Source organism: Streptopelia decaocto (genome assembly GCF_964273445.1).
Source record: "Streptopelia decaocto genome assembly, chromosome: 1".
NCBI classification, from domain to species: Eukaryota; Metazoa; Chordata; class Aves; order Columbiformes; family Columbidae; genus Streptopelia; species Streptopelia decaocto.
The window spans coordinates 152,059,888-152,087,693 of NC_138663.1; the positions used below are offsets into that span (position 1 = coordinate 152,059,888).

The window sequence follows — 27,806 nt, forward strand, 5'->3', positions numbered from 1 at the left end:
AGCCAGCTTGCAAAATGGTATATATAGAAGAACCATGAAAATTTGTATGGGGAGGTGGGAAAGTTGGGGGTGGGGGGTGGCTGAGCTAGAGAGGGGTGGCAGATCAACCCTCCCACTGGGGCGTAGGGGGCCTCACATCAGCTCTGTCACCGGTGGGTGGGTCAGAGGTGCAGGGTGAAGCATGGGCACCCACCTGCCCCACCAAATGGGTGTGGGCAAGGGGGAGCCACTCCTGGGGTGGGGGGTGACCTTGTGGCCCCCGTGGTTGGTGGGGACTGTCACTGAGAGGAGGATTAGAACTCCTTGGGATGAGTTGTAAATGGTATCTAGAAATTTGAAGGTAAGAGCTGACATTTTGTAAGTGTCTGCTACTGTGAGTTGGGTGCTGCATTGTTAATATTAATCCAGAAAGAAAAAAAAAAAAAGTTGTCTATTTTATTACGGGGTTTTAATAAACCACTAAATTGCTCTGATCTTGACTTTAAATAAAGTACCTGAGTTGAACAGCTTATTCCCTGGAACATCTGAGTATTTTTGTTGGGAAAACAACCCTTAGAGTTGTGGTGGTTTTGGAAACTTGTTTTAGAGGAGTATTCTACTTCCAGTATAATTGATGTATATGCCTTAAATTCAGGAACTGTCTATAGAACTGAATATTATAGTGTCTCCTGTGATTTATTCCTCCTAGGATGATCTGTTACACCATAGTCAGAGACAACAGACATTCTGGATCACCTTTGGATGAATAACTGTAGAATTCACAGTAAGATACAGTGGAAAGATTCAGTGTCTGGCTTTAATAAAACATTAACCTTCTAGAACTGTGTATACACAGAAGTTTATTAATCAGTTACCTTTGTGCAGCCTGAAACAAAGACAGAGAGATGGAGGGAGGCTCTTGGCCTCTTGTTATATATGGCATGATTTAGAATAGAAAATGCAATTAAGTTTAGTAATGTGCAGTAGATGCTATCCGATTTTTAAATACTGCTAGGCACAGAGTACAGATGTTATGGCACACCATTCATATATTAAGCATCAAGCTTAGGCATGTGCATAAAGCACAGGAGAAATCCTCTCTCCATGGATTTTACAAGCCAAGTCACTTCATGCTCACCTGGCTGACAGAAGACTGCCTCAACAACAAAACAAAACAGCAACAACAAAAAAGAGAAAGCAATTTGCTATTTTGTGTTAGTGATGAGAGATGGTCTGAGCAGCACCAGACACAGCACCAGAGCCACAGCAGCTGACTGTGAGGTTCTTTCAGGCTGCCAAGATCCAGCCTTAGCATCTTCCATTTCCTGACCTGCAATTCAGTAGCTACTCAAAGTAGCTTAATACAGAAGATGCAAACACCCTGCAAAAGACTCATGAACAGAGTAACCGCACTTAGTTCAGTTCAAAGTCAATGCATGTATAGTCTTTCTCCATCCAAATTAACATCCAAATAACAGTCATTGTTGGGTGTATGCATTTAGATGTGAATTTTAAGAGTCAGACATGAAAACAATCACATAACTTCACACAAGCAAAACCAGCTACTCAGATGAAAACCCTGAGTTAATCTTTTGTAGTTCTGTTCACCTTCCCCTCAAACAGATCTTCTTTCAGCTCTTCCTAATGTGTGTACCTGCCCCTGATTCTAGCAGTTCTTTATTAATTTATTTGGCACAAGTGTAACAGTGTAGCACTTGGAAGGCTGTGGAGAATGATATTAATGTCTCAATACTTCAGATTTTATATAGAACCATATTTAACTCATTATTATATCAGCATCATTACAAAAGGCAGATAGTAAAGAAGTGCTCTTCACTGCGTTTACAGGTGGCTCTGCTATGTACTAATTCACAGGCATAAACGACTACTTCATTGGCATCAGTGCTCCAGGAGCTTTTTCTTTCTTTTTATCTTTTCCTTTTTCTTTTTACCCTTTTCTTTTTTTTTTCTTTTTTTTTTTTTTTTTTTTTTTTTTTTTGACTTGCAGAGACAGAAGCTATACAGTGAGTTTAAAGGGGAAAAGATTTTTACTACCAGCTCGTTTCGTTCCCAGGTGACGGTGTCCAGGACACGCAGCCGTTCGGCGTCTGTGCGCTGCTGCCCTCCGGCGGGCACAGGGCGGCGGTACCATCAGGCTCCCTAAAAACCGGGAAGATGATGATGATTGTCTGCTTTTGTCCACCAAAAATGAACAACGAAGATAATCCAAAATAGCTACTTTTCTTTAAAAACCCTTGGTTATTCTATTTATTTATTTATTTACTTTTGTTGTTGTTGTGACTGTGGTGGTGATGAATGTGAGACCAAGGCCAAAGAAAGCTATTAAAAAGGGATTTTGGATAGAACAAGTAAATATAGGAAACAAGTGATGGAAAAAGTAACAGACTATGTACTTCTCTTGTTTCCACTGCTTGCTGCTTCCACTGATGGTGGAAGAGATGTTTCTGGCAGCCTAACAAATAGGAAGATTGTCCTGGTTTTGTTAAAAACATGTTTCTCTTTTAGTGAATTTGCCTGTCAGCTAAAGCCTTCATATTAGCTGCATTTTCCTGGAGAACCAGATATATGTTTTGGTAAACATAGTAATGGAATGTGAAGTTATTGATAAGCATGGATGGACATCTCACAAGGGGGGCAATGAGAAACAGGTGACCAAGAAACTGAACAACTGTGTATAAAATTCCATTCACGTGAATACTTCATATAAAAGTAGGAGATCACAAGGATCTCGTCCCTTTTCCCTTTTCCTTATGGCCGACATTAGGACAGGACCTTGCTAGTCGTCCCTGCGAACTGAGGCCTAGTGACAGACTGAATCCAGCTCCGGAGTACAATCCAGGACTTTGGTTGCCGGCTCTGCAGTTGCTGAGACTTTCAAGATTGGTTTTGTATATTTTGTATTATTTTCTCTATTCTTATTAGTAGCATTAGTAAAACATTTTTAATTTTTCCAACTCTCTTCTCTCTGTCCTCCTTTCCCTCCCGATCGCCTGTCCTTAGTGGGAAGGGAGGAGAGAGAGGGGCTGAAAGGGGAAGGGTGACAGAGGAGGTTAACCATACATCTGCCACGGTTTTATTGTCACCCCGCAATCAAAACCCTCGACAAAGATATACCATCGTTGTTTTACAGATGAAGAATGTTGGCCTCAACCTCATTTCTCATCAACCTGCTCAGCTTTTCTGCATCAGCTCTGCCTCACACTTCCAGTGTAACATCTCAAGAGAGCATCGACAGTATTCTACAGGTTGAGCACTGGCATTTTGGCTTGTAATCGTAACTTGTCGTGGTTTAAAGCCAGATGGCAACCAAGCACCAGACAGCCTCTTGGTCACTCCCCCTGCCAAGTGGGGTGTGAAAGAGCATCAAAAGGGAAGGGAGAAACTTGTGGGTTGAGACAAGAGCAGTTTAATAAGACAGCAAATAAAGAGGAAAATTATAGTAATAGTAACAACAATAATAATATAGTACTACTAATAGCAACAACATATATATATATATGCATATAAAAGAAGAGATGCACAGGCAATTGCTCATGAACACTGGTCCTGTACAGCCCATCCTTGAGGAGTAGAGATCTGGACAGCAGTGTGCACTCAAACACGATCATGTCAAACAGCCAGTCCTGGAAAACAGAGCATCTCAGTCCCAAATAGCTGATCTCAGAAAGAGAGTGAAAAGGCCAAAAACTAATGAGCTGGAAAAGGTGATTCTAGCTATATACCAAGCATAGTTCTAATGGTAGGGAAAATCTCATTGGCCAGTCTGGATGCTAAACTAGGTGCTGTCCTGTCTGTGCCCCCACCCAGCCGCTATGTGCACCTGCGCTGGAAAGCTGAGAAAGTCCTTGGTAACTGCCAAACCATCAATGAGTTCCCACATTCAACTCCAAAACAGCCTAGCTACTGGAAAGAAAACATTAACTCTGTCCCAGGGAAATTCAGTGTGTTATTATGAGAGAGCTGGGTCTGTTCAGCCTGGAGAACAGAAGGCTGAAAGGGGATCTCATCAATATTTATTAATATCTCAAGGGTGGATGTCAAGAGGATGGGACCAGACTCCTTGCAGTGGTGCCCAACAATAGGATGAGGGGCCATGGGCACAGATTGAAATATAGGAGGTTCCATCTGAATATGAGAAGAAACTTCTTTACTTTGTGGGTGCCAGAGCACTGGAACAGGCTGCCCAGAAGGTTGTGGAATCTCCTTCTCTGGAGACATTCAAAACCCACCTGGACACATTCCTGTGTGATCTGCTCTAGGTGAACCTGCCTTAGTAGGTGGGTGGGATTACATGATCTCTAACCATTTTGTGAACCTGTGATCAAACTAAATCCAAAACTGTGCTAGCTACTAAAAAGAAAATATTCTAACAACTATGAAGAAAATTATCTTGATCCAAACAAAACCAGCAGACAACTGATAATTGAACAGAGACGTAAGTATGACCCATTGTAAACTTGCTCTCAAAAAAATTGCCAGTTGTGATTAAATGCTAGACTAGCACAGGGCTGAAAGGTGTCATGGAGTAACTGAGACATCAGGAGAAGACAAGCAGCAGCACAGCAGTCTTGCTGTTGCCTTGGCTTTATTCCCCCCTCCCACACAGCTACTTCTCAGCTACCTCTCCCACCTGCCACATCACCGGATGTGCTACTTCACCCTAGTCACTCTCTTTGTTCTTAGTGTCCTCTTGTTTGAGCAGGAGGAGGCGGCGAATTCCTCTTTGAGGAAAAAGAAATCAATAGTGATTATGGTGAAACAGAGTTGTACATCTTTTCAAATCTCTGTCATCCTTGTGACTTTCTCATTCAGAGGACAATAAAAGAAAATATGTAAAAAAACCTGAGCCAGCAGTCTGCCACCAGATGCTGCTTATCTGCTGTCCTCTGGCAAAACATTCCCCTTACTCTTCCTCCTTTAAAAGTGCAAGGTTTGCTCTCCAGTGATGTCAGGAGCTATGAAGCTGTTGCCTTCTATTTCCTTTAATGGGGAGGCAAATGATGTCTAAGCACAGGTAGAAGTGTTACCACCCCTTCCACAGCTACATGTAGCAATTTCTATGAAGTCTGTGGGGAGTGGAACTTCTCTTCTACCAGGGGAAATAGAAACAGGCCCCTGGAGGTCCTTTGTCCCTAACCCCCACCAAGTCTTTCAGTGCAAAGTTAAACGCTCACAGTGAAGATAGGCCAAAATTTTCTTCGTAATCTCAGTCCTACTTCCTTGCACCTGTAACAGAAGTTACTTAATATAACCTCACATTGCCCTCCCCACTAAGATTCCTATCATACCGAGCATACACAATGTCCAGCACAGATTCAAGAAATTTTCCTCCTGCTTTTTCCAAAGCACAGTTCTTGGCTGACTGCACCCTCCTAAGTAAGTTTGCCTACAGATCAGAATTTATTTCTCCAAAGGCTTTTCCAGAATACTTGTTGCTGTAATATTTCTAAGAAGAATTGTACAGCCCTCCATATTTCAAAGCACAGCTCCTGCTAATTTCAGTTGCAGCTGTGAGTTTCAGCACTTCTGCAAACGACACCACAAGGACATCAGTCAGTCAGCCAGAAAATGAGGAACATTCAATCAGTGACCACCTGTGAAAAATACAGTTTAAGGAACTATACAGTAAAGACTTGGGCAGCTTGGAAATTTTCAGACAAAATAGAGCTCTGCCAAAACCACCAATTTGTGGAGTCCAGTATGTGCTGTTTAAAATATTTCAGACTGAAGGACCTGTTAACAAATTGAAAGTGGTGTCTGGAGGGAACTCAGCTTAGAATTCTGAAAGGGCTGTTGGGTACTGAGCCGGGGAAACTGAAAATGACAGTCTCCAGATACAAAGGAGCTCATCAAGATGAAAGATTGGTGGTTGAAAGATTTAGCATGAGCTGGCAGTGTGCACTTGTAGCCGAGGCTAATTGTATCTTGGGCTACATCAAAAGGAGCATGGCCAGCAGGTCAAGGGAGGTGATTCTGCCCCTCTGCTCCGCTCTGGTGAGACCTCACCTAGAGTCCTGTGTCCAGCTCTGGAGCCCTCAGTGCAGGAAAGACATGGGCCTGTTGGAGAGGGTCCAGAGGAGACCACATAAACTATCAGAGGGATGGAACAGCTCTGCTGTGAGGGCAGGCTGAGGGAGTTGGGGTTGTTCAGTCTGGAGAAGAGAGGGCTCCAGGGAGACCTTATTGCAGCCTTTCTGTACTTAAAAGGGACCTGTAAGATGGGGACAGACTTTTTAGCAGGGGCTGTTATGATAGGACAAGGGGTAATGTTTTAAACTAAAAGAGGGGAGATTTAGACAAGATATAAGGAAGATTTTTTTACAATGAGGGTGGTGAAACACTGGCCCAGGTTGCCCAGAGGGGTGGTAGATGCCCCATCCCTGTAGACATTACAGGCCAGGCTGGACGGGGTTCTGTGCAACCTGATCTAGTTGAAGATGTCCCTTCTTATTGCAGAGGGGTTGGACTAGATGAACTTTGAAGGTCCCTTCCAACCCAAACTATTCTATCATTCTATCACTCTTTCCTATGCCAAGAAGCTCTGGAAGGTGAGTACCCTGAGCTCAGTCTGGAAGGAGAACTCACCTGCATGTTGATATATAGGATTTCCTGCAGAATAACAAGCATTCATCAGGATCAGAGATAAGATCTGAAGAAGTTATGTCCGCCAAAAAAGTTTTTGGAGAAATGGTTTTACGTCAAAATTGAAACAACTCAGATTTAAAGAAAGAAAAAAAATATCAAAATATCCAGAAAGTAAACATGGCCTTTCAGCCAGCTCTTACAGACAGAAAAGCAATACAATTCTGATTTAAATAGGACATAATAATATCTCTTCTTGCATGTTTTGCCTCAATACTACTTCCTTCCAATATTTCTGAAAATTAGTTTGGATCCCAGCTGAAAACACTTTCCATCAATATCCCATTTTCCATAGGATGAACTGTCTCTCCCATCACTGAATGAAGGGGGCTAAAAAAGCAAAAGGAAACCTTCATGGGAGCAAATGAAAATGATTACTTGGTCGCATGGTTCGATTCAATTTACACTCTTGAGTTTTGGATTATGCAGTACCTGATAACTGCTAGCAGCTTGCTGTGCTTAACTGGAACCTGTGCATTATTTAAATGTTTGTTGACAATGTTGAAGCACAGACTGGGGAACCCATGTTTCCTTTGCATTCAGGAAATGAGCACCCTTCCTTCCCCAGCAGGAGCCTTTCTGACCTGTTTCCAGCAGTCTCAGTCCTTTTGCTGCCCCCCACATGTCCTGGTTTCTTACCATAGAATCAGCCAGGGAAAAGGGATCATTTAGGAGGTCTGTACTTCAGAGGGCTCAACGCTGAATTCAGATCATATTGCTCAGGGCATTATGCATTGAGGTGTTGTAAATCTGTAGGAACACATTTTTCACGGCCATCTGGGCAACCTACTTCACTGGTTGACTGTCCCCACGGTGTGGTTCTTCAATTCCTGCTTAGATTTTGGCTAAAACACAGCTCATGCTAAGGCTTTATGTATGCTGGGATCAGCACCATTAGCTCGAAGTGAAAGCAACACATAGGTGAGACATGGTGGTCAGAAAGGGCTAAAAGTCATTATGCAGCCAGTATCACCTGCAGCTTGCTGTTTCCTGCAGCTATCATCCTTCCGTATCTGCTGTCTGTAATTTTCTTCATAAACTGCTAATTCCCGGGAATGGTATAGACCCAGCTTCCAAGATGGAAGGGTAGAAATATGTCCACTTAGCCCAAAAGTTTCAGAAACAGGTTCAACAGCAGCTGGACTGCTGAGGCTTTCATGCTTCCCAGTATGATACAGGGGACACCTGCACAATGATGGAGAAGGAAGATTGATCAGTGCTCTCTCCATCATCTAGGTAACTCTTTTGCCCATAGGTGCATGAATTACAAATTATGAACTGCAAGTTATGAATTAACTTCTGAGTTATAAACCTCATGACTTAAGTTATGAATTAGTGAATTCATGTTAGACATGTCTGGACAAAGGGGATTGAACCCTTGTTTCTCATGTTTGTTTTCTTTCCTAATGAGATGATAAAATGAAGTTTAATTTAAAGAGTACGTTTACCTGTAAATTTGAGAGATCCAAATGGACCATGACACCATGTTAATATATTTTTTCCTTATGTCAAGTATGAACTTCCCAGCTTGATTTGTGCCCATTGTCTCTTCCCACACTTTAAAGGGTATGATTCTGTTTTCTTGACAATCTCCTACCTGATATTGGAAGGCTGCTATTAGGACCCCCCACTGAGCCTCTTCACCTCTTCAGACAAAAACATTTCCCTCAGGCTTTCCTTGAAGGGAAGGTGTGTGCTCCATCCTTACCATCCCTTTGTATGACAAATGGACTCCCTCAAATTTCTCACTTTCCCTCTCATATTTGAGGTGTAGTGCATCCAAACATGGATGCTAGATCCCAAATATGCTCCGAAAGGTGCCAAGGAAAGGGGAGTAACCCCTTCCCTTAAGCTACTGGTGACACTCCTGTTAATACAGAGCAGTGTGCTGTTCGCCTTCGTCTCTGACAGGGCTCACTACAGACTTGTGTTTAGCTTGATTTTCCCCAGGAACCCTTGGCCCTTTTCCCCAAGCTGCTGTCTTTGTCTAATCTCACTTATTCCCTAGGCTTTTCACAGCCAGTCCATTTCATGCCTTTGCATTTCTGCCCAACTCACAAACAAACAAATCCTAATTAGGGTCTCTCCAATGTCTGCAGTCCAGCTCCAAATCTGGTTTGTTTTCCCCATCACCTCTAAGCTTTACACAACCTGCAAACTCCATGAGATCCCTTCTACATCAAACATTTACCTTCCCTCTTCCCTATGTTTGCATCAACTTCCTTCTCACTGCTCCTTGGCCTGACCTTGGAAAACAAGCTTAGATCTTACTAATGGTGGTAGTCCATGGACTCAGACAAGAGACAGAACTGCTGGGAACATTCTCCTCTCCCTTCCGAAAGTTCCATAGAGATAGAATATGCTTAACATGAGGAAAAATAAAATATTATTCAAAAACATACACCTTGTCAAAGTATGTGTGCACAGGACAAAGAAGGGAAAGGGAAAGGGAAAGATAAAAGGAAAAGAAAAGGGAAAGGGAAGAGGAAAGGGAAAGAGAAAAAGGAAGGGAAAAGGAGAAGTAGCCCTGATTAAAACAGAGCAAACCCCACTTTATACACATTTCTTCTTTCAAAGTATACACTCTCTACTCCTTTCCAAATACAAAGTAGCCAAGTCATTAAAATAAAATCCAAACAATGCATTTTCCCTACCCTCATCTTTAGAAGAGTAGAACTTTGAGGGCTGCAGTTATCCAAGACAATTCAAACTAAGACATAAACCAGAGATACAGACAATCTCAACTCCAGCAGTGTAAGCTTGGCAAAACTATGGGACAATTGAAATCAAGGTCTTACAATGGCAAATGCAATTTGAGAAACAGTCAGAGGCAGGAGAGCCATATAATGAGTCTACTCTGTATGTCTATAGGGTGTGTGACTGCACGTTGTAAAATGGGCATATATTAATTCTTAAGATACAAATTACATGTTTCAAAGCAGCTATATATCTGCCAACTGCACATTATTAAAAAGGAAAAAAATCATACAAGCTCACACTTTCTGTGAAAATGTACTGGAAAGAAAATGTTCAACTCCCTTATGTTTGCTGTGATGCTGTTTAAGAAACACCACATGAAAAGGAACCAAAGTATTCACACAGTTTGATGCATTTGCAGAAACCTACCTTAAATGCTAGATGTCCTTGATAAGAATGTAAAATATGGTATGAACCAACTAGATACTGCTTGTTATCTATCGCACTTATCTACATAATGTCTATCAAATGCAGAAAGGCTCAGAAGCTCCCACTAACCGAGGCATAAGTGTGATTGTGGTCTGGATGCACTTTGCTCCCTCATGTATCACCAGTTTGTTAGCAGAACCATCAGGAATGAGGTGTTCTCCTTTTCTTCTTGCTTTGGTCAGAAAATGCTGATTTGTTAAAACTCAACTTTGTGCAGAAGCAGACTGAGTTCAAGCAGACAAGTTTTCTCATGAAGGCAGGAGAAAACTAACCCAATAACAACAAAATTCCCAGCTTTGTCAAGTAGAAATATCTGAAGAGCCTGTTGACTTGCAGTCTCTGAACACACGTGGGAGTTGTCACAGTTCACATTTTTTGTGAAGAAACTTGAGGTTCAGTTTCATCCTAATACAGGAAGGGAATACTTCTGAAATCTTTTCACTGAGAAGAGGAAATATTTCCTCCAAGCCACACCATATCCCAAACACTTTCCAAAGTTCTGCACTGTCCACATTTGCCAGCAGCAGAAGGAAGAAATAGGACAAGGAAAAGAGACAGCGATGACAAGTGATCTAGCTTCACAGAATTTTTGCTACGTGCTGTCTGTTCAAAATATTACACTGTGTCTATTTATGTCAATGCTACACATTCTAAGGTGCCAAGTACCTTCAGAATTAGCTTAAGCTAAGCACACACGAGCCCACTGAAACCACCGGGGAATCCTACGTACCAGAAGTTAAATTTGCAAGTTAAGCCATCAAGTCTCTGGGAAAGTAACAGTAACAACACATTTTTCCATAACCAGACAACACTAAAATCAACAAGCTTCTAATTAGAGATTCTAGGCATCTCTTTAATATATGTCAGTAATAACAGACAACTCACTGCATGCTAATAACTGTTTTATCTACATGCAGCTTCTACATGTGTACCTTTGGCTAAACCTTTGGTTCCTGTAGAGGATTTAAAATGCCCTTTTGGTAAACTTAGCACATCAAAGTTAAATAATAATAGAGTAATAATGATAATAATGATAATAATAATAATGAGAAGCAGCAGCAGTGGCAGCTTCAGATCCAAGACACATAAATAAATAAATTTGTACAAGGAGGACTTCCAGACAATTTGAAACTGTAGTTAAACCTCATAAACATCTCAGTGTGGTAATCCAACACACATATGCTTGTTGATGAAATATCTTCTTGTGGCCCAGAGAAGCTGGATTAATTATTTAATTATTTTACCACAGTCCATAACTCCTAGCTTCAAATTTCTTTTATTTATTGTCTATCACCATGAGAACATAATCAAGTCAGTATGATTTATAAAAATAGACAAGGAGACTGCAATACACAAAATGTTGTTGCTTTACTAAATCAGCTTATATGACACACTTCTTAACTCCTAAAAATATTTTCTAATTAAATACAGTTCATTACTGTGGCTTTTCTTATTTTATCTATTCCAGTAGCAGTTTGATACTTCTTTGAAGATCATTGGAATAAGTATTCAATGTTTGAATTACAATAGCTCCTCGAAGTCGCAGCCACATGCCTACCACACTATTTCTTTGACTACACAATACACATGGATTCTTGGAGTAAAAAAGACACAGATCTTACCTACTGAACTAAGCACACAGACAACATAAAAGAAAAAAGACATCCGTCTAGTCTTTCTATTGGTTTGATTTTTTTGTAAAACAGAGTTCAAAACTGCAGAAAAAGTCTATAGTTAACCTATGGGTTGAGCCCAGATGTCTGGAATACAAATAGTTTGTTAGTTGTATGGCTGGTTCCAGGCTTATTGACTTTTTCTTTTTACTACATTGCATAGAATAGAAAAAAGCAAGACAAATAAAAAAAGATATGAAATATTTCCATTGGATACACTATTCAGAAGAAGATAAAATTCTATGCCCAAAAGTCAAAGGCTTATACATGTGTTTCCATATTTTCATATATATACATACATACACAATATCTTTATTTGACTACAGAAATTATGAAACCAGAAAACCAATTCCACCCACTGTATTTTGTTGAATTTCACCATGTTTCTTTCTGTCCCTGCCTTGCTTACACAGAAGCATACATGTTCCATGATGAGTAGCAATACTTTGAAATCAAGCTGTTGATGCATCTTATATGTTTTTTCTATTGAAAATACTCCTAATTAGTAAATACTAATAGATTTTAGTAATTAATACATCTTTTGTTCACAGGGAAGAAGCAAGCCTGTGGCTACTATTCTGTTTATTTCTGAAAAGTTTGTTTTCATTATCCCATGGATTTACATGTTTTTCTCTCCTCAAAATCTTGCTGTCAAAGAATAAAAACTAAAAAAAAAAGGCCGAAAACACCTGACATCTCCATTTTGTGATGGGGAATCTCCTGTTCGATGTTTCTTCTCCATACTTTATACTTAAAATATATTATTGATTAAACAAAGCAAATCTAAGATGTGTTTTAGTTTTCCTTTTCAATTATGGATAATAATTTGATAGTCAATGGTCCTGTTTATGCTATACTTTAGAGGCAACTCCTTCTTCGATTTGCCTTATGGGCAAGAAATAATTTCAAAGCCAATAAAACATTACTTTACAGTTGTTATTTAGACTCTCCCTTTGTCTAAAATAATTTTGCTTTCTGGTAATCACATGACGGTTATATCTCTGGTGTGTTTCCTGTTTTGGGTTCCCTTATTAAACTGAAAAGAAGTTCTCGGAAGCTGGTAGTGGATGGGGAGAGACTGAATTGGCAGCTTCATTACAATTCAATATTTTTTCTGACAAAAGCATAGGAAAAGAATAAAAAGACATTACGCATAAAAACAGAAATGAATGGCTTCAGAGGAGTCTAACTGCACCAAAAAAAGTACCATCTCCATCCAAGGATATTTTGGCCCTTCTCCGTGGTATTGTAAGTTGAAGTTCATCCCCTTCTTCTAACTTTGCAATGCCTGGCAAAAGATTTGGAATAATTTTAAGTTAATATTTCAAGTACATTATTTTCATAAATTGTATGCAAAAAGTCATTACACATCATCTTATGAATATAAGCATGGCTTTTTTTGTCTTTATGCACAGTCTTACAACTTGCAGCCTACCCAAAGCTGACACTTAACATCCTCTGTGGAGCTGAACCCACTTTCCCCTCTGCACTCAGCACATCACAGTTCGCTTGAGCAAACACTGCAAAAAATCATAACAGCAGCGTACCCAAATTCCTCATGTTATGATGACGAGACAGTCAAGGTCAGCATATTGCTGGTCCTACACCACTGTGTTCCCACTTTTCTGGAGAAGGTCTCATGAGCTTTACCAACCCAATAAACCTACCAGACATCAGCTGATCCATTGCAATTGCAGAGCACAAAAGTGCTTCCTGCCAGCCGCACATCAGCTGACATGACAACCGAAAGCACCTCGCCTTCAAGTTGCAGTCACTGAGCTGAGAGCACATCTAACATCTGCTGTGACACATGCTCAACAGCATGAGGCATTGCAGCGAGATTTGGGTTTCCAGGCGAAAGCAGGAAAGTGGGAATCTGGGAAGCAGGAACCATGAAGTGGTAGGATGGAGTAGAGATCCTTGTTAGGAAAGGGAGTAATGTAAGAGTAAAATAAGAGGACAGACAAAATTGAAGGTTGTTACGATGCCAGAATGTGTGGCAGCGGTGGCAGAAAGTTAAAGAAAATGTTTGGACTGCCTCAGTTGCCAGAAGGAAGTAAATAATTTATTTTTATTTAGAAAAAGTCTTAGCTTCCTTCCCTATCCCATTTGTTTGATGCCATTACTTGCCAACAGTCAACTCCATCACTCGGTGTCACCCACTTTTTGTAAGGCATTGATCACACAACCTGTGAGCCCTATTCACACAGATCTTGCTGGAAAATAACAAAAGAGAAAACTCTCAAATCCACCATTAAGGGGGAAAGACACACAGACAAGAGCTACCAAATGAGGTTTAATAGGCCTTGACAATAATTCCTCAAATGCTGCTGCAGGAGTACACATATATATTGAGCATTGAGGCTGCTAGACTAGCACTAAATATTTCAATTGGTCTTTCTCGTGGTGCTTCTAACTTTTGCAGTCAGAAAGATCTACTTATAGGAATCAATGATTTTTCATCTAACCAAAGAGTAAAACTGCAGTAGCCATAATAAAGAGCAGAGAATTAAGCTGTTAAGAAACACCTTTGGAAATCCCACAGTAAGGTATTCAAAAGCTGGGTTTCTAAAATTAATATGTGACCTTTTAAAGCAGAACATAGCTCCTAAATATTTTATTGGGTTAACTAAATGTAAAATTCAGTCCCTAAGTTCTTCAGTGAGGACAGTACGTGCTGATTTCGTCTGCTTCAGGCATCTGACTGAAAGCAAAGTATCCATCCCCGTTATGTAGTCAGTGGAGAGAGAGGAATTGTTCAGAGGACCTAAGCTAGATGCATATCCTCCAACTGCCAATACCTTCTATAAAACCATATTTTTTTAAAGTATTCTGCAATTTTGCAATTAATTAGATCCATGAATGTAGGCCATTTTCTTTACAACTGCCACAATACTTCATCACCCAACACTAGACATTCTATTTGATACAGTGTATTTGCAAACAAAGAAAAGAAAAACTTAGATGTTTACCAGCCGTGTAGCAAGAATTATTCGGATAAGACTGTGGCATATTTTGGATGCAACGAAACAATGTCACCAAGCTGAGATCATCACCAAACACGTGGGCCTTCTTCCTCTGTATTAGGTGTCCCATAGCAAATGTTGTATCGGTATATAAAACCTACCGAATGAAGAGGTGCAGACTTCAAAGATACTGTATTGGAGACATTAAAAATCCTTTAACACGTCAGATGCTGAAGTAAATTGAGCATTCTCACCTGGCCATATATGAAAAAATAGCCTGTTTCTTTGATCACTATTTTATTTCCTTGTTCTTCCAGAGCTGTTCCACGTTTAAAGCTCAGAAGCCAAGGGACAATGCTTGAATCATCTAAAAGAAACAATATTTTTTGGGTAATCAGAAAAGTAACTTGCTTCATTTTCATCTGCCAAAAATTAATAAAGCTGACTTCGAGTCAAGACTTCCAGTCTCACTAGCTGGATTTCCCCACTGAAAAGAGGATATTTGCAAGAACTGTCCAGCTGGTGGGTTTTGTTTGTTTGTTTTAAATACAATACCATAACTCAATTACTGCTTTGAAGTTAGATAAAATTGGATGGAAGAGCTAATACGTGGACATGTTAGCTATAAATTGTGGAACATATTCTTACCTTTCTGTTGGATATCACTTTTGCTGTCAGCAATCAGTTGCAAGCAGGCCTGCAGCACTGCAAGGTGAAAGAGTTTTGAAACCAAAGAAATAGGAATCAGTAATAGAATAAGCTTTTGAAACAACTTTAAAGAAAGAAGATATGAAAAAAAAAATTATCTCAATCTCTTATTTGGAAATGTAATCTATTGATTTTAACACAGATCTTACTCAAATGTGTCCAAACAAAATTCATACCACAACATGTACTAGATAAATTTCAGAGATCATGCAGCTAAGCAGGATGCCCCAGATAGCCGCACCAGTAATGCTTGTTGTAATCTCTGGCCCTAATACAATTGAAAAATGTAGCAGTAAGTCAAATAAGCTAGGAATCATCAGATTAATTAGCTTTTTCATTTTCTAAGCAAAAGGTCAAAAAATACCCCAACCCTGCCAGGTATGACAGATTTCAGATTTTCTAGTGATGTTTACTGTATCATTTAAAGAAATTAGTTTCCAGGCATAGTTGCTGTGAAATATTAGTCATATATACTGGTTACACGGTACTTTCAAAATAAATTCTCGAAATCCATATATATGCACTTTCAATATGTTTTCAGATACCCACACTCAATCAACCTATGCAGAGATTAAGAAGGAAGATACAGAGATGACTGTTAGCAAACTAATGCACACATAACAAATAGTTTAGTGTCTGTCAAAACCGATGGGTTACTCAAAACTGTAAAGACTGGCAGCACTAATGAGAAACTAGGAGTTTGATCAGCAAAAAATATTGCGGTATGCTAAAATATAGGCTCACAAGTGAAACAAATACCTTAAAAAAAAAATCTGCTAAGCCTAAATATCAGGGAACAGGATAAAAGAAAATAAAAGAAGAAAGAAAAAGAACAGTTGCATTTGCTGAGAGCAGAGTTTAATGGAAACATCTGGTTCTTATGCTACTTTGAAGGTTAGAAAACAGAGCAGTAACATCTACTGCGCTTGAAAGAAATGAATTTACTAAGTCAGGAGAAGGAAATTCTGCCTTGGATTTTTGAATCTCCATTTTTGTTTATCTCTTTTCAGGTAAGAAGGTTGTATGTCAGATTTGGCCACTCTCACTATAATGAGCAGTGCCTGGCTCCATGGGATCCTGTTTCTACATCTGCCAGTGGTATCCACATGTGCAACCAAGTGCCCAGCAGCACAAACCTCTTGCTGCACGGCAGGTAGTGAGAGGATTTGAGTAGAAAGTGGCTGCTGTCAGTATCTAAGTCTCTTTTCCAAGGGTGCCTGCCTGAAAATGCCAGAAGGGTGCTGGATGCTCACCAGCACTTAGCGGTGCCAACTGGCAGCAGCTAAAGATTCAAACACACGTCAGGGAATGCTTCAATGTCACAGTGATCACACAGCCTGTGAGCCCTACTTACGTTAATGGGAATACTATCCTGCAAGCTCCTGTCTCCTTCACTCTTCTTGAGTTCTATTAACACCAATCAATAATGTGCCAAAATCTATAGATTCTCAAACCAAGAATTTAAAGGCACCTGAATTCCCTATCTTCTGATAAGAAATAGAAAAACCAAGCCATCACAAAATCAATCATTCAGTCATTTTTCTCTCATGGAAGTGACAGAGTTTTCTGAAAAAGGAGATTCCAAATAAAATCAAACTGTGATTTTCTGAAATCTCACAACAAAGCACATCAGGCAATTTATTTCATAAGAGATTCTATTCATTCGGTCTCCTTTGGAGCAAAGTGCTTTCCTAGTGAATAGAATTTGCTGATTCCCTAGTATTTTAGTAAGCTAAACCAATGTTTTAATTCCTGCTTTTAAAAGAACTCACCGGTGTGACCACTGGATTTTTCACTATCCAAACAAGAGAATTTGTCATGATTCACACTAACCAGCTGCTATCCAGCTGCGTACCAACAAGCAGTGCCCACAAGCACTGAGAGTTACAGCTACTTCAGCAACTCTTGTTTAACCTGCTCTGCAAACCTGATTGACATTCTTAAAACTATCCCGATTCACATTTTGCAAGTCTGGATTTATACTTCAGTTGTTTGCAGCATTGGAATACTAGTCATCATTGCTGAGAACTGCCACACAGTAATTGAACTCAACAAGTTCAGTACAGTCAGACCTTTTCCATCTCTTTAAAACACAAACCAACTCTCCGTTATTCTACAGATATCAAATCTACATATATTCTCTATAAAATCTCACTGTTTGTTTTTTTTAGTGTATGCAGATAGAATTAAGGCTCCACAGAAGATAGTAAGCTTGTTCTTCATGGAAAATTATGGACACAGCAGTGTCATTCATGATGATAAAGAGAACAGAAATTAGCACTGTGGCCATTTTACTGAAAGCCACAAAGGACAAATAGTATCTAAAAAAGTATTTGAGGAATTGAACAGCATGCTTCAAAAAATGTCCAGAAGCCAAGACTGACACATAACTATTTCCAGCATGTACAAGCACTTCACTTTGACCACAGTGGAACTACATTCATGCTGAAAATTAAATAATTCATTGAAACAAATTCAGACTAAACAATTCTACTATTGAGGAGAATATATGGATATACAGAGTATGTTTTCTGGATAAATTAATATAGATTTTCAGTAAAAAGTTAATATTACTAAGAAATGTTAGCAATTCGATTCTAAGGACCCAAATCTTACCTGAAGTACAACATCAAGAATATATGCACTACAAAATGTGGGTTGAATAGTTACTATCAGTACAGAGCAGAATAAATCAAAAGCTCTACCTGAATGCCCTTCAGCTCAGTGGAAAGGAAACCTGAGCATCAGGTTTGTAGTCTAAAGTATTTTTGAATATTTCATGCATGCAGAATGCAGGATTCCTAAAGTATATCTTAAAAATATGTAAAAATATCTAAACTGAGTGTCACCATGAGGTCTAGCTGTACAAAACAGAAGGTATCTAGAACAAGAAAGCATCTCTCGTCCTCTTGTGACTTTGTATAATGGCTTTAATCTGACAAGAGGCTTTTTTTTTTTTTTTCTGATTTTAACCGCTCTGCAGGGTGTGTGGGGGAGAAGAACATTTCAGAATCTCTCTTCTTCCATGAACAGAACAGCCAATTCTGAAGAAACTAGTGACTCCAGACGCCTTTATAAACCACAGCGAGAACACGAAGGGATGTGTTCTCCACCGGTTGAGCAATGTAACCGCAATAAAAAAAAAAAAATAGCACTAGCTTTTACAGCGGGATATGAATGCAGCCTTCTGCACATCTGTATGATTTAAGACCTGATACTGGTAAAATCGAATTTGCCCTCCCATGCAAGCTTTTGTATTATTTAACTTGCATAATAATGTCAATATTTTGCAATTTAATTGCCATCCAAATGAACTTTTAAGTTTGTTATCTGTGAACAATTTTTTAAGTTTCGGTATCTGAGGCCTGAGATATTTATCTCAATTTTTGCTGAAATAAAAACAAGCAAAAAACCTGAACTTTAAAAAACAGATCTGCTTGTTTAGGTTCCTTCTTTGGTCTAGATCTGTTCTCTGTAGACTTCCTGAAATATACTTAAACACTATAGATAATTATGTTTATAAATTATATTCATGCTCTTGAACAATTTGCAGTTCTTCCCTTAACTTCTTCATTTCTCATCAGAAGAGATCTTATTTTACTTTTTGTTTGTGTATTTTTATAGACTGGTTATTTTGGTGCTTTTCAATTAAGAAATCTTTATATGGCATTAATAATGAATTAAATAAGTCCCTGCATTAAAGTGGCTTGGTCAAAGTTACAGATATGGCTCAGATCTAATAAACCTCTTCAAAGTATTGTTAGCATTATTTTGACCTTAACAGAATTATCAGTAACATGGTACACTCAGAATAACAAGGAAATAATTTACTAAGATTTAAGAATACTTTATGTAGATTTCTATTATACAGTATAAAGCAGAATATTGTTTTTTAAAACTAGAGCCTATTTTGTGTATCTTCAATTGCAGAGAGTTCTGCATAGCACACAACAGTGATTCATTCATTCAATAAGTGGAATTCCTCATGTAAAATTGGAAGCATTGTATCAAGTAATTTTCTATCCTTTCGCATAGAAAGGCATACTTCCTTTTGAGCTGTCCTGTTGTCAGCAAAACCAAAAAAGAATAACATCTCTTTTCAAGAAGTAGGCCTTAAAAAAATACATAAGAGAACTCTTATATTTCCCCTCTTCAAATAATAAAATAAGAAGTACTTTGAACACTTGGTGAGGGAATTTTATATGTGGTATTTGTTTAGACTAGTAACAAAAGGTTAGGTTTCTTCATTCAAATATTGCCACAGTCAAGTTCCACTTGTAAAAGTTCTTGTTATCCCTCTGTCACAGAGATCTAAAACTACAACATCCAAAAACGTTTCTAACCAACAAATAAATCAATTTGCCAGCAAGGAGATTATACCAAGAACAATGGTAAAATTCTCACAATCTATCATAGAATGCTAGGGATTGGAAGGGACCTCGAAAGATCATCTAGTCCAATCCCCCTGCTGGAGCAGGAACACCCAGATGAGGCTACAGAGGAACGTGTCCAGGCGGGTTTTGAATGTCTCCAGAGCAGGAGACTCCACAACCCCCCTGGGAAGCCTGTTCCAGTGCTCTGTTACCCTCACTGAGAAGAAGTTTCTTCTCAAGTTTAGGTGGAACCTCTTATGTTCCAGTTTAAACCCATTACCCCTTGTCCTACCATTGGTTGTCACTGAGAAGAGCCTGGCTCCATCCTCGTGACACTCACCCTTTGTATATTTATAAACATTAATAAGGTCACCCCTCAGTCTCCTCTTCTCCAAACTAAAGAGACCCAGCTCCCCCAGTCTTTCCTCATAAGGGAGGTGCTCCACTCCCTTAATCATCTTGGTGGCCCTATAAACCATACTTGCATGGCAATAGTTTTGTCCTATGGACACAACGGATATTGGGCTAGAAACTGGAAAGTGCTACAAAAAAAAATTGCCTAGTCACAAGCCACGTTAACCTGTTTCACTGCTTTGTGGAATTACTTAGAATTTCTCTTCAGTTCCCTCCATACACACAATAAGGCTGGTTGATATGGATAACCTCAGTACACCAAAGTAAATATAGTCCATGGGTGCTTCAATCTGATCACAACAGGACATCGCCTGAATCTGAGTTTCTAGAAGGCCAGATGCTCACCTCCCTAGTCAGCCATGGGAATAAAAATCCCACAGTAATGACCAGAATGAGGCACAGAGACCATGCAAATGAAACATGACAGTTGTATACTGAACTGGCTTAGGTAATGGATCCTCTTGTTCCTGGACTCAAGCACACGTACATCTTCAAGAGAAACAAGCAAGGAAGGCAATCAATAATTCTAACCACGGTGTAAACTTCAGGAGAGGTTTTTGCTGTGTAGTAACTTTCCCCTACAGGCAAAATTTATAAAAAGAAAGACAAATAAGAAAAATCATATCTGTTCTTATATGTCCTGATATGATATTTACCATAAGTGGTTAGATGATCAGTCTGCCTACATATTAATAATACGTGCCTTTCAAAATCACGCATTAACTCCTACTCGTTGTATCAAGAACTCTGGTTCTGACTGCTAACTGTACAGCTTTATTTGGAACAGATGCTTGAAAGCCATCTCTTCAACCTACTTGAGCTGGAAATTTTCTCAAGACACAAAATGTACATGCGACTACTGATGACTAATAGTTTTAGCCATGAACACAGACAAATGTATAGCCCCTAAAAGTATGAAATAATGACATTGTATTAGATCCGTATTCCTCTAATTGTCATTTAAATTACAATTGCAATTTCTGGCCAGTTTTATGCATGCAACATCAAGCAAACAGAAAAAAAAAAAAAAGGGAATTCCACATGTTCAAGAAGGGCTGTGCTGGGCCTAAAGAAATCATGGGGCATCCATTTCTGGAAATTAATAACAGAAGTTTAAAAAGAAAACAGAAATGAACCATAGCTTTATTTATAAACAAAATAATGGGTTTATATTTTACTTCTGTTCTCTGATGAGAAACAGTTGTATATCAGTGACATTTTCAAGTATTCACTTTCTAAGGAATTAGTCTTTGTTAAAGTGAAATTATAAGTGAGAAATTAATTGTGCGATTGGACTCTAATTTGAGACCTTGTTGAGGCAAATAGAAATAGGACAAGAACAAGACAACTCACTCAATATCGTAATCAATCTGCCATCACACCCAAATAAGTGCAGTGCATCTGCAGGGCAATTTGGAGGCTACTGGGATTCTGGTACCCAGAAATGTGTGAGAGAAGATAAAAATGCAGAGCTAGTGATTGTGTGAGCATGACCAAGTAACACAGGATTCAGCACCATGAACAACACCATGTTCTCTTATTTCACTCACTTTCCTAAAACAAAATTCTGCACTGATTAGTGGGTTCACGGTAATCAGTGAAGTCTAATCTGAGGAAATGTAACATCTTACTGAACTTTCACAAGTTTAATTTGTTGTAATTAAAGCAAGCAGAAAGGTAACCCTGTCTAACAGTTGACCGTTTATATTAATGCAAAAATTGTAATTTACTTTTTTTCTTTTTTTATATACAAAAATATGGTAGACGTGTTATAACACATTTTTTTAGTAAGTTATGTAGCTTTTCCATTTTAAATGAATGCTTTCTGTTATCCATCCTAAAAAATTTTAAAGCCAACTTTGAAAACTTAAAAAAAGAAAAAAAACACTTTAAAAAAACTTTAAAAGCTTAGAGAAATTAGTATCTTAGAATTTTATGTGAGGAAAGATAAATAGTTATAATCAGAGGTGGCTACCTGATGAGAAGAATCTTACATCTGCCAGAAGCACAGCTGAGGAGCCCAAAATCCTCCTCTCCCCCATATACCCTCAAATAGCAATAAGAATAAACATGAAAGCCACTGTGAATGAAAGTGAATAACTTGCAGAGTACTGATGCTATAACATTAACAAAAAAAAAACCCAAAACAACAAAAACCACACACACACACACACAAAGCCTCATTTTTAAAGATACTTGTGCCTTAGGTGTAGAAGATCACTAGTTTTTATTTGGGAGACGCTGGGGAGAGGAGAGCAGGGAAGCTCTGCGGCTCCCATGGTAGGACACAGGCTACAAGAAATATGATTTAAGCAATCTTCTCTTTAGATCTGTTTGTGAAATCCCTCTTAGCCAAGACCCTGAACTAAAGATAACTAATAAAGTAGAATAATACCCATTTGAATGTATGGATTTTGGGTGATATCCTAAATGAATACTCTCTTTTGAGAGACTTGGAGGTAGGTATAGTACTTGAACTTAAACTCGAGAACTCCAGAGCTTAATTTTCATTTAGCTTGCTGAAGCTTAAGTGAAATACATTTCAGATTAATTAGTCAATCAAAAACACATTTTAAGCAAAACCTGATTTAGCCTTTACCTACAAATTACTCTATTTTAACTTCATATATTCATAACTTAAGATATCAGCTTTCATCAGTTAAAACAATATAGAAGTATCTGTAAGGTGACTGAACTGATTTAGCAACTCAGGAATGTTTTTAGTTACTTGGTACAATTAGAGCATGTACCCAAATTGTGATTATAAAATTTTGCATTGCATCCTTTCAGGCAGCATTGTGTTTCAGAAAAGAAAATAAGATGTAGGTATTTTATCCCCAGAGGAAACAATTATATTCCGTTTATATTCCAACATTATAATACACACCAGATGTCTTTTATTGAGTACAGTCTTCAGTGTTCTCACCTTTTAGAAAGGTCATGATAAAAAAATCATACTGGATAGGCATTCCTTTATTAATTTTCCTAATTATATTAATATATTGTTTTAATACAGAAATGATGCCAAACTTCTGAATTCCTTATAGCCTGCCTTTTTTGACAGGTACAGGCCAGCATTTCTCTTTGAAAGCTCTTACTTCGCTGAAGTTGAGTTTTCTTGTTTCTTCTCTCTTTTAGGATGGACATGTTTTCTCAGAAAAATGACCTGGCATTTTTAATAATAGCATTCCCTCTCTAATATTAATCAGAAAGCAACAAGTTAGTCATTACGCTGAACCGAGAACGATGGATTTAGAATTGAGCACTTTACAATTTGAGTAATTTAAAGTTGCCTTACTCAACTCTACCACATCATGGAGAAACATCTCTGTTACAAGTAGATTTGGGATCTAATGTTCCAAGTTCAACCTGCAGATAGCATGAATGTCTGGCACCTTAAACAGTATGGTAACCATTAAGAGAATATACCTATAATTAACACCATTCTTTCAGCAACAATTGTAAAAAGCTTAACAGGCTCTGGTAGCATGGATCGGTTGACAGGAGAAGATAAGAGTCAAACATCACTGCTTTTCTCAAGCCAGTATCCAACTGGCACATCCCAACCCGCTCCACCGACTGCTATTTACCTGTTTCTTCTGTGTGGACAACAGACCTTCTCACCCTGTTTCTGCTCCCATTCCAGGTTTCGTTTTGGAAGCTCTCAGCTGGGCCATGACGAGGAAGCCTGTTCTCCTAATGGGGAGAAGCATCAATAAGTGAAAGCAGCCTCATGTTTGCTCATCCCCTGCAAGCTGAAAATCACCCCTCCCGCTTACCTGCCTGGCACCAGCTGCAGACACTTGCAGGAAGGAAGAAACAGAGGTACCCACTTTATTTTTGTCAGGGGACACGGGTGGCTGGTCTAGCGGAGACCTTGCCTGGACCCTGTAGATCAGCTCGCTGCGCAGAGCTTCTAGTTCTGTTTTCAGGGTGATAACATGGTAAAGAGACACTGCTGCAAGACAAGAGGACAGGAGCATTGCAAGCCACAGGAATGTGACAGAAAAAGGTCCCGTGGTGCCCGAGGCAGCACCGGGGGGGGCAGAGGGAGAGGAGGCGGTATCCTTCTGTTGGATGACGTGCAAACAGTCCACGGACTTCATCGCTGCTCTTTCCTCACTAAAGCCAGAGGGAGAGTTCAGCTGTCCCCCTCCGAGGTGCAATCCATCTTACCCGTTGCTCTCTGAAACTAAGGGCATCCAGAATAAGTGAACAAAACGCTCAGATCATTTCCTGTCATATGAAGCTGTTGATAGAACCATTAAACTTAATGTACAGAGTGAACGTCTAAGATTCAGTCTCCTTTTAGTTTTCTTCTTTCTGTGCAGCATTTTGGCAATGAATGCCTTCTCATGAACCGCTTGCTCAATCTACCTTCCTCCTTTCACTTTCAACTATTTTTGCGACAGCTTGCTATTACTATTTCCCATTATCTTTCCATTTAGGCACGGCTGGTACCACCAGTAATTTAGAGTCTTATCTAGAAATGCAGAAATGATGTAGAGTTTCCTGGCAGCCTATCATCCAGTGCTACTTAAGGGACATACATATATGACAATGTGTGGGCCTCTGTATGTGTGTGTAGGTATATAGATGTACTATGTATATACACTATATCATATATATTTGTATATATATACTAGTATCTAAAATGGCTATATGCCTATGGAGGGGACAACCTATTAAAAAAAAAAAAAATTGTGGTTTCCTAAACATAAGAGTGAAATATATTCCAAGGTATGTGTAACAAATTACTGGTCTCTCAACTGTCTGAAGTTGCAGATTCAGTTCATCATACTAACTTGAAAAAGTATGACATTTTATTAAACTTATCTAATAAATATAGTTTCTCTAGAGAATTCAAGGACCTGGATTAGTGCAAAAGGGGACACAGAGAAGGGGGGGGGAAATAATAGGGTAGAGGGGTGTAGAAGGAAAATAACATTTAGAGAATTTAAAAAAACCAAACCAAAACAAAAAACCCCACAACAACGAACCCCAAACAACAACAACAAAAACCCACCACAAAACAAAAACAACCCCCTGAACTTTAAATATGTATGCTTAAGTTTTTCAGGTGAATCCTGAGTGTCTGGCTTAAGCTCATATTTTTAAGATTTTACTAGTCCTTTCGTGTTTAAACTCTGCATTATGAATTAATTTCCTCTTTGCAGTGGCAAGGATATCTAAATATCCTAGATGTGTTCCTATACTTTTTGTAGTGTCTTCTTACACAAAATTAAAGTCTTACACGTTTGTTAAAAGTTTCGGTGGCCCAGAACAGAAAAAAAAAAAAAAGACCAAAAAGCATCAGAAATAGGGTTAAAATCAACAGGTCAACCCTCCACACTGGAACCCTTTTTTTTTTTTTTTTTTTTTTTTAACTGTGTAAATAAACTTTATCTTTGCAGGACAGAGAACTTCTACAGGTCTGTCTGAATATTGTGTGATGAATCCTGATGGCAACACCCATCAGAGTAGTTCAGATCAAGTTGATTCTGTTGGGAAGGAGAAGGTAGAAAGAGCAACAACAGAGTAACAACTTCTGTAGCCTCTTCCTCTCCTATTTCTTAAGTCTATGAGAAACTGAGGGCCGTTATAAGCTTTATCTTCTGTTGTGATGCAAGATAGTCCTTTCCTGACTTTGCCATCTCTAGCAACTACCCAATATCCTGCACAGGCAAGTAATTATTTTCCTAAATGCAGAAGAAAAATAACAATACCACGTATCTTAGCATGCCCCTAGAAGGCACGTATATACTGCGACAAACGATACAGAAATCAGTGCAGTGTGGAATAAGAGCAGAATACCATGCAGTTTCTGCATATTTTCAAGGTTTTTGTTTCTGTACGTTTTTAAAGCTAAGTTAAGGTGCAAATGAGGCTGCATTTTGAAAGAAATTTAAGATGCACTAAGACAGTTTTTTTGGAACAGAATAAGCAATTATTAAAACTAAGCAGACATGCCTTGAAGCATCACTAGACATCAGAACATTATCAGCCTAGTACTGACTGTTCCAAAAATAAAATAATACAACAGTTGGAAATGAAGTGCTATTTAAGAAAATGAAACCAAGTGAGCGAATGAAAGTTGTAACTAGCTATCCAGGAACACTGAGAAACAATTGGCCACTGAGGTCTCAGCTGTCATTAACACATAAGAAAATAACAGACAGGTATATAATTAGCATCACTATAGTTGCTTCTAGGGAAAATAGGCTGTTTCCAGACTCCACACCTTCTTTAAATGCGGTCATTATTTGGGCTGACAAAATAACTGTGGTGACACAGAGGACTTCTGTAAGACATCTGGCTTTGTCCTGCTTATCATTCTGATAAGTGAGGATTTAAAAGGGGAGATGCAGAAAATCAGAACAGCCCCACACAGCAAATTGTTCAACAGGTATTTCTAGCTGAGTATCAAAGGGATTGCTCCGTTTGCAACCTTGCGCTGTTCTGTAGTTCTATGACCAGTTAAATGATTTGAAGAGAAAAACATTTTTAGACAACTTTTATGATGACAAAAACACAGTGGAACACTAAATATTGACATTGAGAGATCAATCATGAAAAACAACATGAACTACCTAGAAATTTACTTAGTTGAAAAGCTTCCATTTTAACACAATCAAATGAAGCTTCAGGAAATTGCAGACTACTAATTGCATTAAAGCAAAAATTCAGAAAAATTACTTTAAAAAACCCAAACAAAGAAACGAACAAACAAAAAATTAGTTGCAGAGCCCAGAGCATGGAGTCAGTGCCTCGATGCTTGCCACTGTGTCTTGTCATAACATACTGTCCTTGCAATTCCTCTTGTTGGCAGACCTGCAAAGTTGTCCTTAACCTGCTTAAAGCAAAGTCAATAAGATTAACACACGTGCAGTTTCTTCTGTGTTTTTAACTCAGGTACAACTGAAATGGACTAAGGAGTGCTCAGATTAGCCTTCTATTAGCAGACAGGGGAGGGTGTTGACTCCAGCTGAACATGAGCTCTCAGCGGAACATTCTTGTAGAAACAGAAGTACAACATTTGTATATATATACTGGAGCAAAATATTAAGTGAATATAAAAGGTAGTAGTAATTCTGCTTTTATATCGACAAAACTATTTGCATATAATTATGACTGCCAAAACCGAACAGTGAAAAGGTTCAGAACAAAAATCTAGAATGAATATAAGAGGACTAAAGAACTCGTCATGGAAAGGGCATTCAGTTTGTGGTTAGCAGCCTGCCTCTACTGGCCAGCTTCCCTGAAAACCATTTTGCAAAAGTTTATACTATATTAACTGCTTTTGGCTCAAGATGCTATGCTACACATGCATGCAGTAAAACTGTGAGGCAACAAGGAACCACCACAAGCCCAGTTCAAAGCACTGTTTTCCAAACTATTTCTAGAAAATAAAATGCTACTGCATTAAACTGCAGAAGCCTAGTCCTGGCCATCTAATTCTAGAAGCAAATAAGAATAAATGCTTATAATAAAATATTTTGAAAATATGGTCCTATTTTGCATGCACAGTACAGTTGATCCATGCACACAGTGAATCCAACCATTTAGTGCTTCCTTAACCCAAAGAATGAGCTACGTTGAACTCTCAGGTTGACTGACTAACAGATCTCATTAATTTAGCCACGGGAAACTATTGAGAAATGCCTTGGATAGTCTAAAGTTTTTATTTAACCAAGTCTTTTACTTTTGGGAAAAAGAGCAAACTTCTAGGTAAAACTCAAAATAAGAAGAAAACAAACCAAACCAAACCCAGTACCACTGAAGACTCTCAACAGTGAGAATGTTTTCACGAAGGGAAATGGTTTCCTGAACAAAATCAAGGCTGG

At 38.8% G+C, this 27,806-nt stretch overlaps 1 protein-coding gene across 2 annotated transcripts; it reads right to left on the reverse strand.

The window, feature by feature from the left end:
- Positions 1 to 920: 920 nt before the first annotated feature.
- TNFSF13B (TNF superfamily member 13b) lies at positions 921 to 24,372 on the reverse strand. 2 transcript variants are annotated; one of them, XM_082054706.1, is made up of 8 exons: positions 23,742 to 24,372; positions 23,553 to 23,658; positions 15,116 to 15,172; positions 14,722 to 14,834; positions 14,474 to 14,624; positions 12,709 to 12,789; positions 2,035 to 2,139; positions 921 to 1,360 (listed from the first exon to the last, which is right to left on the reverse strand). In XM_082054706.1, exons 1-8 carry the CDS (start codon positions 24,066 to 24,068, stop codon positions 1,338 to 1,340), a joined length of 963 nt encoding a protein of 320 aa, XP_081910832.1. In that variant the 5' UTR covers positions 24,069 to 24,372; the 3' UTR covers positions 921 to 1,337. The 2 variants fall into 2 exon arrangements, 1 of the variants encoding a protein (XP_081910832.1); XR_014184249.1 differs by lacking the exon at positions 921 to 1,360 and adding an exon at positions 1,830 to 1,899 and having other exon boundaries at positions 1,932 to 2,139.
- Between the last annotated feature and the right edge of the window lie 3,434 nt (positions 24,373 to 27,806).

Bases quoted from the DNA above. Each gene is read 5' to 3' on its own strand.
- TNFSF13B (XM_082054706.1), bottom strand. From the start codon at position 24,068: ATGAAGTCCGTGGACTGTTTGCACGTCATCCAACAGAAGGATACCGCC. The intron at 15,173-23,552 runs GTAAATAGCAGT...TTCACCTTGCAG, and splicing joins TGTCCACACAGAAGAAACAG to TGCTGCAGGCCTGCTTGCAA. The intron at 2,140-12,708 runs GTACTTTTTTTG...CCCGGTTTTTAG, and splicing joins AATATCCTTGGATGGAGATG to GGAGCCTGATGGTACCGCCG.